This window comes from Peromyscus maniculatus, chromosome 8 (genome assembly GCF_049852395.1).
Source record: "Peromyscus maniculatus bairdii isolate BWxNUB_F1_BW_parent chromosome 8, HU_Pman_BW_mat_3.1, whole genome shotgun sequence".
Taxonomy (NCBI): domain Eukaryota; kingdom Metazoa; phylum Chordata; class Mammalia; order Rodentia; family Cricetidae; genus Peromyscus; species Peromyscus maniculatus.
Genome location: NC_134859.1, coordinates 61,835,850 through 61,847,697, shown reverse-complemented (window position 1 = coordinate 61,847,697; position 11,848 = coordinate 61,835,850). Strand labels below are relative to the sequence as shown.

The following is an 11,848-nucleotide window of genomic DNA, read 5'->3' as shown; positions in this document are numbered from 1 at the left end:
CCTTGCCAGCGAGCGACGCGGCTTGCCGCGGGGGAGGGGTGCGGAGGGGGCGTCGCGGGAAGATCGGGGCGCCGGCAGGCTGGGCGGCGCGCGGCGGGAGCGCAGCGGCCCCTGGTGCACGGCCTCTCGGCGGTCACCACGGCTGGGCCGGCCCTCGAGGCGGGGCGGAGGGCGGGGCCTCGAGCGAGCGCGGTCGTCGGCGACACCCGGACAACGCGCCGGCGGCGGGGCAAGGAGGGCGGCCCGGAGGGCAGCGGCCCTGGCCCGCGTGTGCGGCCCTCTCTCGCGCTCCAGCACCGCTCTGGCTGTGCCCCGGCCCCGCCACACGCGCAGCCATGGTGGGCCGGCTGAGCCTGCAGGATGTCCCCGAGCTCGTGGACACGAAGAAGAAGGGCGACGGCGTCCTGGACAGCCCGGACTCGGGGCTGCCCCCAAGCCCTAGCCCCAGCCACTGGGGGCTCGCGGCGGCGGCGGGGGGCGGCGGTGGGGAGCGCGCTCCGGTCCCTGGGGCGCTAGAGCCCGACGCGGCGGCGACCCCAGCGATCCCGGTGAGTTGCCTCGTGCGCGGACTTCTCCCCGTCCTGGCCCACCCGGAGCCCGCCCGGGGACTCCGCAGCGCTCGCTGTCGGTGCGGCCACCCGCCCGTCGAGACGGCGTGGCCATCGCCGGGAGCCGGGGCGGGAGCGCAGCGAGAGAGCCTGGCCAGCTGGAGCCAGTGGCTGGAAAATTGTCATCGCCTGGGAGGCGCGGGAGCCCCGGGAGAGGCGAGCCGCGGTCTCCTCCCTTCGAGGTGGTGGCCCCCGGGGCTGCCAAGCTGCGGCTCGACCACATTCCTGCCGGGGCGGGCTGGGTGGGGCTCCCGGGACACGGACAGGGAACCCGGCCCTCCCCACCCGGGGGCCCACGCCCGGAGGCTTTGCTCCCAAGGCGGCCTCCCTCTGCCGGGACCTGGGAGAGGGGTGTGTTCTGGGCTCCCGGCACAAGGCGGGCTAACCTTTGGGAGCCCCTAGGAGTTATGCCGTGAGCTTTCAGTGTGCTGGTGGGCCCCGATCCTGAATACCTAACTCAGCCAGAGTTCTGATCTTAATGAGATCGGAGTCCTCCAGGTGGCCAAGGCTTTGAAAGTATTCATCCTTTTACTTAACTTTTTGCAAGAAAAACTCCAAGTCTGTTTTGCCCTGGGCTCTGTTCAGGCGGTGGTTTGCAGGCAGAGCTCAGGAGAGGCCACATCCTGCCTACAGTTGAAGCTCAAAGTAGGACTTAGGGGTGGCTGCTGACTGGGCCTCCCGTGGGGTGGTCGGTGGCAGTGTTATTCTTAAGGACCATGGTGGAGCTTTGGTGGGGTGGGCCTTCTTGACCTACTGACCCTGTGCCAGCAAGCATCCGCATCTCAGACTTCATTCCAAGGTGAAGCTTGCTTCAGCTTGGCCGTCTGGCCTTCTAGCCTCATCTTACCTGCTCTGACCACAGACCAGACACTCACGGGTGCTTCTGATGTCACTTCTTCCGCCTGACATGAATAACCTTGACCCTCACCTGTCCCATCCAAGTCCTGATGGCCCTTCCGTGCTCAGCGATGTCACCTCCTCTGGGAGCTTTCGCACACAGAACCTGTGGCTTGGTGTCAACCCTTCAGTGTGTCCTTGTGCATTTGTCTCTCATTACTACTGTTAACCCATCTCCCTCACCCTCACACACACCTAGATGCCCAGGGAGTGTCTGCCTGGGGGGCAGGAATGAGAGACAGGGGGAACGGAGCCTTGGATGAAAGTTGTCCTGGGGGTGTGGAGCACAAACCGTGGTGGCCATAGAACCGTGTAGCTTCCAGAGCTGCCTGGGATGTGCCCTCCTGATGGGGAGACTCGGGCAGCCAGAGACAGAGCAGGACCCACTGTTTCTAGGTCTGTGGCCACACCTCATTACTGACGTTGGTTTGAACCCAGAGCCACTAAGGTCCATCCTAGCCCTGGAGCAGCAGTACTCCGAGGGCTCTCAGCCGGTCCTTTCCGCTTTTGCGTCTTGTCCTGGTAACACAGTGAAGATCTCAGAGCCAGCCTTCTAGAGACATTTGCCTTCTTTGTCCTGGGGGTGGGTGGGACCCGCCACTTCCACAGCCTGGCACAGATGCAGTTCTTGCTCTTAAATTAAGCAAAGAAAATGACAGACCTCGGAAAAGCAGGGCGCACAAAGGGCCGCCGAGGTCCCTCTGCTCTGTGTTTATCTCTGCACAGAGGGCCGATTCCAGCCTGCTGGGTGACCAGAGACCGGCACCTGAGCTTCCCTGATGAGTCAAAGGCTGCGCTCTGCACACTGAGCTTCCTGGCTGGTGGGAGGTGACATGGAGCAACACCACTGTCACAGAGTTGCGGGAACCCTCTGTCAACCCCAGAAGGAAGGAGGTGGGGAAGGAGGGGTGGATCTTTACCTTTCCCTCAGCGGTAGTTGTGGCCTTCTCTAACTGTTGCTGAGACAAGGACAGCCGGGGAGGGGGGTGCTCTGCATAATTGAAGGTTCTGAAGAGTTAAGCTTGAGTTGTGGGGCTTTCTCACCACAGGGTCCCGGGGCATGGCAGCCTCTGGCTCTGGCCTCAGTCCTGATGTGGAGTTCACCATGATGCCAGCTTCCTCTTCTGCCTTTCACAACCTTCCCCCAGTGTGCAGATAAAGACCTCGGGCCGGTGCACAACTCCCCCGAGGGCACAGAGCACATTTAGGATGGACCTTGCCGAATGTGCTCCTGGGTGCAAGGCCCATCACTGAAAAGGGGAGAGGGGAGGAGTGATCTGGGATTTGAACCCTGACCTTCTGACCCTGTGCACTCCCCATGCCATGGGCCAGGCCTGTCCTTTGTAGGGACAGACTGTAGTCACCCCGGGGCCCCTTACTGGAGGCTCAGCCTTCTGTGGAGTGTGTGCTTTGGCCGGTCAGTCATAGGTCTAACCACTTTCTCCTCTCTCTCCGAAGAACCCAGCATCTCTGACCCACTCGCTGGCTGCCGGCTGCTCACCACGGCTCTGTCCCCTGTCCTTCGGCGAAGGAGTTGAGTTTGACCCCTTACCACCCAAGGAAATAAAGTGAGTGTGCTGATCCTGATACTATTTCTTAAAATGTTTTTAAAATTCCAGGTACGATCGCTTATTGTTTTAAAAAGTTAGTTATGAAGATGTACCAAAGACTATTAATAGTTTGACTTATTGTCTTGCACGATAACTCATTAAATATAGAGATACTCCATTTATTTATGAAGCTAGTTAGTTAAAGTCTTCAGATGGGGCCTTGCAAGGTCGAGTTAGCTGGCTTGGCATTCACTGTGTAGCCCCGGTTATCAAGTTTAGGATGATATTTCCGTCTCCGCCTCCTGAGTGTTAGGATTACAGGTGTGCCACGCTACACCTACCAGACACTCTTTTTAAAATAAAAGTGAGATATTGTGATGAAGTTCTTTTTTGTTTGTTTGTTTTTGTTTTTGTTTTTGTTTTTGTTTTGTTTTTCGAGACAGGGTTTCTCTGTGTAGCTTTGCGCCTTTCCTGGCACTCACTTGGTAGCCCAGGCTGGCCTCGAACTCACAGAGATCCACCTGGCTCTGCCTCCCGAGTGCTGGGATTAAAGGCGTGCGCCACCACCGCCCGGCGTGATGAAGTTCTTTATGTGTTTCATACACGCCTTTGGGTGCTAAAGACTTTGTTGAATATTACTTCCAGAAGCCAATCATCCCCTGTCCCACCTTGAAGGTGTTATGACCCTGTCTCGTGTTACGTCCCTGGACAAGTCCCCTGGGAATGATCTCACCCAGGATTATGGGGGCAAAGAGTCGTGGAGAGGTTCCAGCAAAGAGCTGTCTTTTTTAGCGAAAGGAATTTTACTTCTGGAGACTGGAGGTTTTGTAGCTGGAGTTTCAGTTGCCTGCACACAAAGGGGCCTTTGATATGGAACAGAGGGAGGTTCATCCATTTAGAGGTGAGCAGGTTAGCCTTTTATTCCCCTGGAGCTTGTGTTCCTGACAAAACTGGGACGTGACTTCGTGACATTAGCTCCCATCAGGGTCTTGTGACTCCGGGGAGAACAGACAAAATGCTGGTTCTCAGCCACGTGATGCTTGTGGAGATACTAACTAACATCTGTGGAGCTGCAATATTAATGTAGCCGAGTTGTTAGTGTGATGCTTCCAGAACACATTAACCCCGAGCCATGAAGGGTGTGTACACCTACACTAGTCAGTCCCAGCCAGCGCTCAGGAGGCTGAGGCGGGTGTGTGGAGGGGGGAGAGGGAGCTGCGGTTTCTAGTCTAGGCTGGCCTACTTAGCAAGACCTTGTCCCAAAATAATAATAATAACAACAACAACAATAATAATAATGATGCAACTGAGGGATGTAAGTGGCAAGTTAGTTTGTGGCCATCAGGGATGCACTTGGCTTTCATTGACAGAATCAGGGCCCTGGGTCCCCCAGAGTTGGTTTCCAAACCATAGTCCAGGTAGGCCAATCACTGAGGACATGGCTGTAGGCAAGCTTCTAGGACTCCTAGCACTAGGCAGTTCTGGGATCCTTCCTCTTCTCATTCAAGAGCTGGCTGGTCGTGGAGGGGATGGAGAAGTCTTTACCCCCTACAGCAGCTGACTCCACCTCATTCCATGACACAGCCCTGCTCAATGATAGATGCATCCAGAGAACAGGTCCTTAGGTCATGTCCCGGCATGATGTCTCAGTTAGGTTTCCGCTCACATCCTGAAAGGAAATCATGGCAGGAACCTGAGGCAGGAGGCACGGAGAAGAGCTGCTTACCTGCTCGCTCCTCCAAGCTTACTCAGTTTGCCTCCTTACACACCCCGGGACCACCTGCACAGGGATGGCACCGCCCACAGTGGGCTGCACCCTTCCACATCAAGAAAATGCCCCACAGGCCTGCCTACAGGGTAAACTTATGGGGTCATTTTCTCAATTGAGGTTCCTTCTTCTCAGATGACTCTAACTTGTATCAGGTCATTAAAAAACAAAACAAAAACCAAAGGAAAAAACAAAAATCCCCAGTAACCAAGGCACATGAACATGTTAACATGCACTTATACATATTAAGAAGGTGCCGCGTCACTGGACGATCTTATGGGACCACTGTCATATATGTGGCCAGTCATTGACCAAATTGTCTTTGTTCTGCATGCAGACACTGTGCCCCTCCATTGTCAGAGAGGATTCTGAGGTGTAGGCAAGTTAAGCCACTAGACTGAGGGCTTCAAGCTTATGCAGATGGGAATGGAATTCAGGGCTGTGGCCAGCTAGGGGAAATGGTGAGCTCAAGGTAAACTTTGGAAGCCTGTGCGCTGCATTTAGGGCTCAGCTCAGGCCTGGGGGCTTAGCTCGGGGTAGAGTTCTTGCTTAGCACTCAAGGCCATGATTTCTATCCCCAGCCCTGCAGATGTATCAGTCAGTCCATCCATTCATCCATCTATCCATCCATCCGCTCACACAAGTCCATCATCACTCAGGGACACTGTGACCTTCATCTCTGAATCTTGCTTTTCTCCTCCCAGGGCGTTTGGGAAGATCCCTTTAAGTCCCGTGACAAAAGTGGTTGGAGTGATATGCCTCTCATAAATACTCCCGTAGATTCTTGCTGCTTCTCTCCGGTGCAGCCAAGTTCAGTGTTTGCACCCCAGGAGAGATGAGAGGTCACACTTGGGACCCCATGCTCCTAACTCAGAGGACAGCTTCATGCTGGCTCGTATCTCCCTACAGGTACACCTCCTCAGTCAAGTACGACTCTGAGCGGCACTTCATCGATGACGTGCAGATGCCCCTGGGGCTGGCGGTGGCTTCCTGCAGCCAGACAGTCACCTGTATCCCCAATTGCACTTGGCGAAACTATAAGGCTGAGGTGCGCTTCGAGCCCCGCCACAAGGCCGCACGCTTCCTCAGCACCACCATCATCTACCCCAAGTACCCCAAGACCGTCTACACCACCACTCTGGATTACAACTGCCACAAGAAGCTGAGGAGGTTTCTGTCCAGTGTGGAGCTCGAGGCCACGGAGTTCCTGGGTAGCGACGGTCTCCCAGATGAATGCTGACTCAGTCTAGCTGCCTGAGGCTGGGCCAGCTGGTCATCCACTGCCCTGGTCCCCAGACCACTCTGGACAAGTTGGGTAACATTGCTGTTGCATATCATCCCAGCCCAGAGGAGTCTGACCTAGAGATACCTCTAAGCCTAGCCAGGGAAAGAAGAAAGAAAAAAAAAATCACTGCATCTTATAATAATAGAGAAACTTGGCTTTGTTTAAAATTTTTTCAGATAGTTTTTTTTTTAAGGAGCAGATATATGTATGTCCTGGCTGGTTGATGCAGTTTCCCCAAAGTCTCAATTTGATGAGAAAATAAAGATAGGCAGAACAATGGCATCAGGACCAGCTGAGGTGAGCTTGTCCTCCACTTTCTGACCAAGGAAGTGGGAAAGTCTCTGGAACAGAAAAAGTGGGTTTTAAGAAATTTCAGCCATGCATATCTTCATTGCCGGAAAAAAAAAAAAAAAAAAAGAGTAAAGGAGCTACCTCCGGTGGATTGTGATGCCCAGATGTGCTCAATCTGTGGAGACTCGTGTTCGGGACCATTTTTCATTTCTGCTTTATTTGTTTTTCCTGCTAATCCAAACTCTTAGTATTATCAAAATCTTTTTTTCATGATATTAGGGGAGAAAAACAGAAACCCCAGAAGGAGATGCCTTTAAAACATGAGCGCTCTGCCTGTTCCGCTGCCGTCGCTGGGTTGGGTAAACAGCTAGCCCTGTCTGGGGCACCGCAGCCGTCTGGTTCTCCAAGGTTGGTTCCAGGCGCAGGCTGTGGTGCAGCCCTGGCGTGCTTGGCATCTGGTTAACATCTCCTCAGGCTTGTGTAATTCCGCTCATAGGTATTTTGGGGTTTTGAAATACTTTCCCTTTTTTTTTTTTTTTTTTTTTTTTTCACAAGGCAAAATGCAGCAGAGGCTCTTTTTGAGAGGAATGGCATTTTAAAAGAATGCTTTGGAAAAACGCATGCTGGAACTGCGTGGAAAGGGATTCCACTGCGGGCCGCCATGCCTAAGAACAGCTGCCATAGGAGGAGGCAGATTCGAATGTGACTCAGATCATCAAGATTAACTGTCTCGATGGACTGACTCTTAGGACTTTGATAATGTCAAAACTGGGAGGAACTGGGTTTAACTCAGAGAAGCCAGGAGTATTCCTCACCATCCAGATTAAGCTAAGATGAATTCAGGAGTAAGGAGTGACAATTCAAACACCACAGCCTTGCCTCTGTGGTGATGGGGGAACATTTCTTTTGTACCACTGTATACACAGAAGTAACTATCGTGGAGTCGGGTATGAGTCAACGGTGTTTCCCAGCCAACTTCGAGAGTCCAGCTGAGCCGGCCCCAGCAGCAGGGACGATGCTGGCCCAGTGGGTGCTGTACACCAGGCTGCCGCTGCTCCCGTGCCCCTACCCCAGGCCTGGCCCTTGCTTCCTAGAACCCCCTACCAGGCCCCACAGTGCTGGAGTGAGGAAAGTGGCAAACGGATTTTTATTCCAGCACTGGAAAGAACAAGTTGTGCATATTTCCTCCGAATACTTCCAAATCATGTCAAGTGGGCTACAGAGGCTTTGCCTTCTGTGATGTCTCTGGATCTCTGAGGATGGCTTCCATCTGTCCGGAAAGCAGACTTGAGAACGTGCTGGCTCTCCCGGGGCCACGGCAGGGACGACGGTGGCGATGACTAGAGCCACACCGCCTAGCCCGTGTCTGCCCTGTAGACGGCCATGTCTGGTCTGTTGTGTTTTTAACTCATCCCCCTGGGCAGACAGGTTGCTGGCCTCGGGGTCCCAGCTGACTAGGGTGCTAGTCACTGGGGCACATGAGCTCCTCAGTCAAACTGAGAGTAACAAGTGCTACTTGGCTTTGGAAAAGCCTTTATTGACAGAAGTGGATTTTCTATCTGACTCTGTAATGTCACTGAGGTGGGAATATAATTTCTTTTTGCAAATACAATTCTTTTTTTTTTTTTGAGACAGGGTTCTTCTGTGTAGCCCTGGCTGTCCTGGAACTCACTCTGTAGACCAGGCTGCCCTTGATCTCACGGAGATCTGCCTGCCTGTCTCCCAAGTGTTGGGATTAAAGGCGTGTGCCACCCTGGCGCAAATTCAATTTTTTGTTGATGTTGTTTTGTTTTTTTGAGACAGGGTTTCTCTGTGTAGTTTTAGTACCTGTCCTGGATCTTGCTCTATAGACCAGGCTGGCCTTGAACTCACAGAGATCCGCCTGGCTCTACCTCCTGGGTGCTGGAATTAAATCATGCGCCACCACCGCCCAGCAAATACATTTTTTTTTTTTTTTTTTTGGTATTTTTCGAGACAGGGTTTCTCTGTGTAGCTTTGCGCCTTTCCTGGAGCTCTCTTGGTAGTCCAGGCTGGCCTTGAACTCACAGAGATCCACCTGGCTCTGCCTCCCGAGTGCTGGGATTAAAGGCGTGCGCCACCAACGCCCGGCGCAAATACAATTTTTTAATTAGGAAAATCACGAAGGCTTTACTCTGCCCCTTTGGAGACACTTGTTTTGAGTTCAGAATGATGATACCTTAAGACATTCTTCTCTCCCTCCCTCCCTCCCTCCCTCCCTCCCTCCTCCTCCTCCTCCTCCTCCTCCTCCTCCTCCTCCTACTCCTCCTTCTTCTCTCTCTCTCTCTCTCTCTCTCTCTCTCTCTCTCTCTCTCTCTCTCTCTCTCTCTCTCGGTCTTAGTAAGTTGGATCATGTGAAATTCAGGAGTTCAGGCAGAACCTTCTAGGTGTGGATGGAACCAGAACCATCTCAGTAAGTAGAAGTAAGCAAGTGTGGATGTCTAATGTGGATGGAAAGGCGGGTTTTATGCTGTTAGGTTATTCGCTAGGAGCCAGCTGTATGTAGCTGTTTGGAATCTTCTCGAAAGCTGCAGGCCCGGAAGCTGAGTGGCATCCTGGGACATCCTGATGGAGGTGTCACCAGCCCAGAGCAGATCCCTGATGGTTGGCAAAGTGGAAGAGGAGATTTTTTAAAACTCACACACTTGACATTCCTGAGTGTGCGTGAGAGACTGCGTGTGTTCGTTATGAAGCTTTTGCTCTGTTGTGTAAGTTATGGCTGTGGCAGAGGCTGTGTGTTTCTAGAGAAAGGTAGTTTTCCTTTCAAACGTCTGACCAAGACTTCATTTGAACCAGTATCTTTTCATTTGACACTTTTCCCGTTTTTTAAACTTAGAAAGTATTTGACACATACCAAAAGACAAAAAGTTTTAAAATTATCTTCGGCCTCTGTCCCAATCCATTTTTGCTTTGTGACTTCTTCATTTAACAATAAATTATCTAAAACCCGGGGATGCTTGCTTTAGTATTTATTCATTCTGTTTTTTAGTTGTTGTTGTTTTTTCTGGTTTTGGTTTTTTTAGTTTGTTTTGATAAGCAGACACACTACACTGTGCAGCCCTGGCTGGCCTGGAACTCACTTTGTAGCCTGGGCTGGCCTCAGACTCACAAAGACCAGTCTGTCTGTCTCCCAGGTGCTGGAATTAAAGGCATGTGCCTGGCCTGTTTTTATATTTTTTAAGTAAAATTATGATGATGGGATCAGAAATCTGAGGAAACACCTCATCCTGAGACACCCCACTCCCCTCAGAAGCCCTGTTGGTGGCCAGGCAGGCAATCTACCCCACAGCTATCCTGCCGCTGCTTGCCTCTTGAAAAAATTTGACACATTTTTGTTTGTTTGAGACAGATTCCCATGTAGCCCAGGCTAGCTTCAAATGTGCAACCAAGAATGACCTTGAATTCCTGCCTCTACTCCCTGAATGTTGGGATTACAGGCACGCGCTAGCACACCCAGCTAGACATGATTTTATTTGGCTGTTAATATGTAGCTGTGAGGAGCCTTTCTGGGGGGCAGGGGTGGATATTGATTGCTGGGCACACTTTTAATAAGGGAATTGGATTCCAGAGTGGATGTGTACTCTTCCCTGACCTTGATACTCCTGGAAATGTGGCCTTGACCTGGGATGTCAGGTCACCTCTCTCCACAGTACCTTTCAAACTGACACTTTACAGGAGAAATGCATGCCTGGGTGGGATCCACCCTGCTTTTCTTGAGATTCGAGGGAGGCTGTGGGCTGAAAACCCCTGCAGGTTCTGGACAACAAGCCAGAACTTACCTAGAACCCTCTGGAGACTTCGTGTCTACGACCGTGGGATGGAGTGAGTGTCAGGGGCACAGCAAGGCTGCCTTGAGTTGAGATGTCCCCTCACTTCCAGGGTTTCAAAATGAGGTAGTGGAGGGAATTCACATTCGATTCTAAAAAGATTCACACAGTCAGATGAAGGAAAGCCTTCCAGAGGAGCAATGGCTTCCTCTCACCTGTCCCAAGGGTCATAGCTGGCCCTTACAGCAAAAGATGATCGATTAGCAAGAGGAAAGCATACAGACTGATGTAGTGCATGCTCTCTGAGATGTGGGGCTAGCAGAAATAAAGACCTGAACGGTGGCTGCCACATCTTTTGGCATGCATGCACCTGTAATCCCAGCTCATGGGTGGTGGACGCAGGAAGATTCAGACTTTGAGGTTAGCCTGAGTTACATAATGAAGACCCAGCCATCAACCCCAAATGACACACATACACACACACCAAGTGTGTACTAGGGGTGGGGAGGTGCTTGGCATCCTACGTGGCATTCCTTCCTAGGAGTTTAAGGCAGGATGCACACCCCAAGAAGGGCTTAAGGCAGTGTTTCTCAACATGTGGTTCATGACCTCTGGGGGGGGGGGGGGGCCGCGTTGAAAGACCCTTTCACAGGGGTCACCTAAGACCAGTAGAAAGCACAATTTTTTTTTTGTTTTGTTTTTTTGTGACAGGGTTTCTCTGGGTAGATTCTTTTGCACCTGTCCCGGAACTCACTTGGTAGCCCAGCCTGGCCTCGAACTCACAGAGATCCACCTGGCTCTGCCTCCCAAGTGCTGGGATTAAAGGCATTCGCCGCTGCTGCCACCGCCACCACCACCCGGCTTGAAAACAACATATATTTACATTATGATTCATAACAATGGCAAAATTACAGTTATGAAGTAGCAACAAAAATAATTTTATGGTTGGGGATCACCACAACATGAGGAACCGTATTAAAGGGTCACAGCATTAGGAGGTTGAGAACCACTGGATTAAGGAGAGAGGGGTCAGAGAGGGACCTATCTGGGATTTTGCTTGTTTGGTCTTCTGAGACAGGGTTTCCAGATGTGGCCCAGGCTAGCCCTGAAGTTATAATGATCCTTCTAACTGCTTCCCACTGCTGGGATTCCAGCCCTGCCTTGGTTTTATGGCTTTGTCCCTGGCCAGAAGGTGAAGGAATCAGGAGTTTCATAGCCTGCTCAGAGGAGGGCGAGGAGGGTCAGAGAGAGGCCTTCCTGCCTCTCCTACATTTCCTACCGCCACACCTAGCTACCAAAGTTCCACATTTTTAAGCCAGGTTCACTTGTGAGGCTGAGGCAGGGATATCTTGAGTTTAGAGTTGGCCTGGACTGTGTGAGATGACTCGGTGTTTGCTGTACGAGTGTGAGGAACTCCCCAGGACCTAGGTGAAAAGCGGGGTGTGTGTGTGCCCACATCTGTAATCCTAGCTCCAAGAGCCAAGCAGGACATCCCCCAAGCTCACTGGCCAGCAAATTGGTGAGCTCGGTGAGAGACTTAGCCGCAAAAAACAAGATGGAGAACTGAGAAAGACGCTCAGTGTCAACCTCTGGCCTCTCTCTACACACACACACACACACACACACACACACACACACACACACACACAGGAATAACTAATAAA

The 11,848-nt window shown here is 52.0% G+C and overlaps 1 protein-coding gene across 1 annotated transcript; it reads left to right on the top strand.

Annotated features, from left to right (window-relative positions):
* Positions 1-207: 207 nt before the first annotated feature.
* Positions 208-9,367, top strand: Rflnb (refilin B). Its single transcript, XM_006977406.4, has 3 exons — positions 208-548; positions 2,964-3,073; positions 5,733-9,367. Exons 1-3 carry the CDS (start codon positions 336-338, stop codon positions 6,061-6,063), a joined length of 654 nt encoding a protein of 217 aa, XP_006977468.3. The 5' UTR covers positions 208-335; the 3' UTR covers positions 6,064-9,367.
* The last annotated feature ends 2,481 nt before the right edge of the window (positions 9,368-11,848 follow it).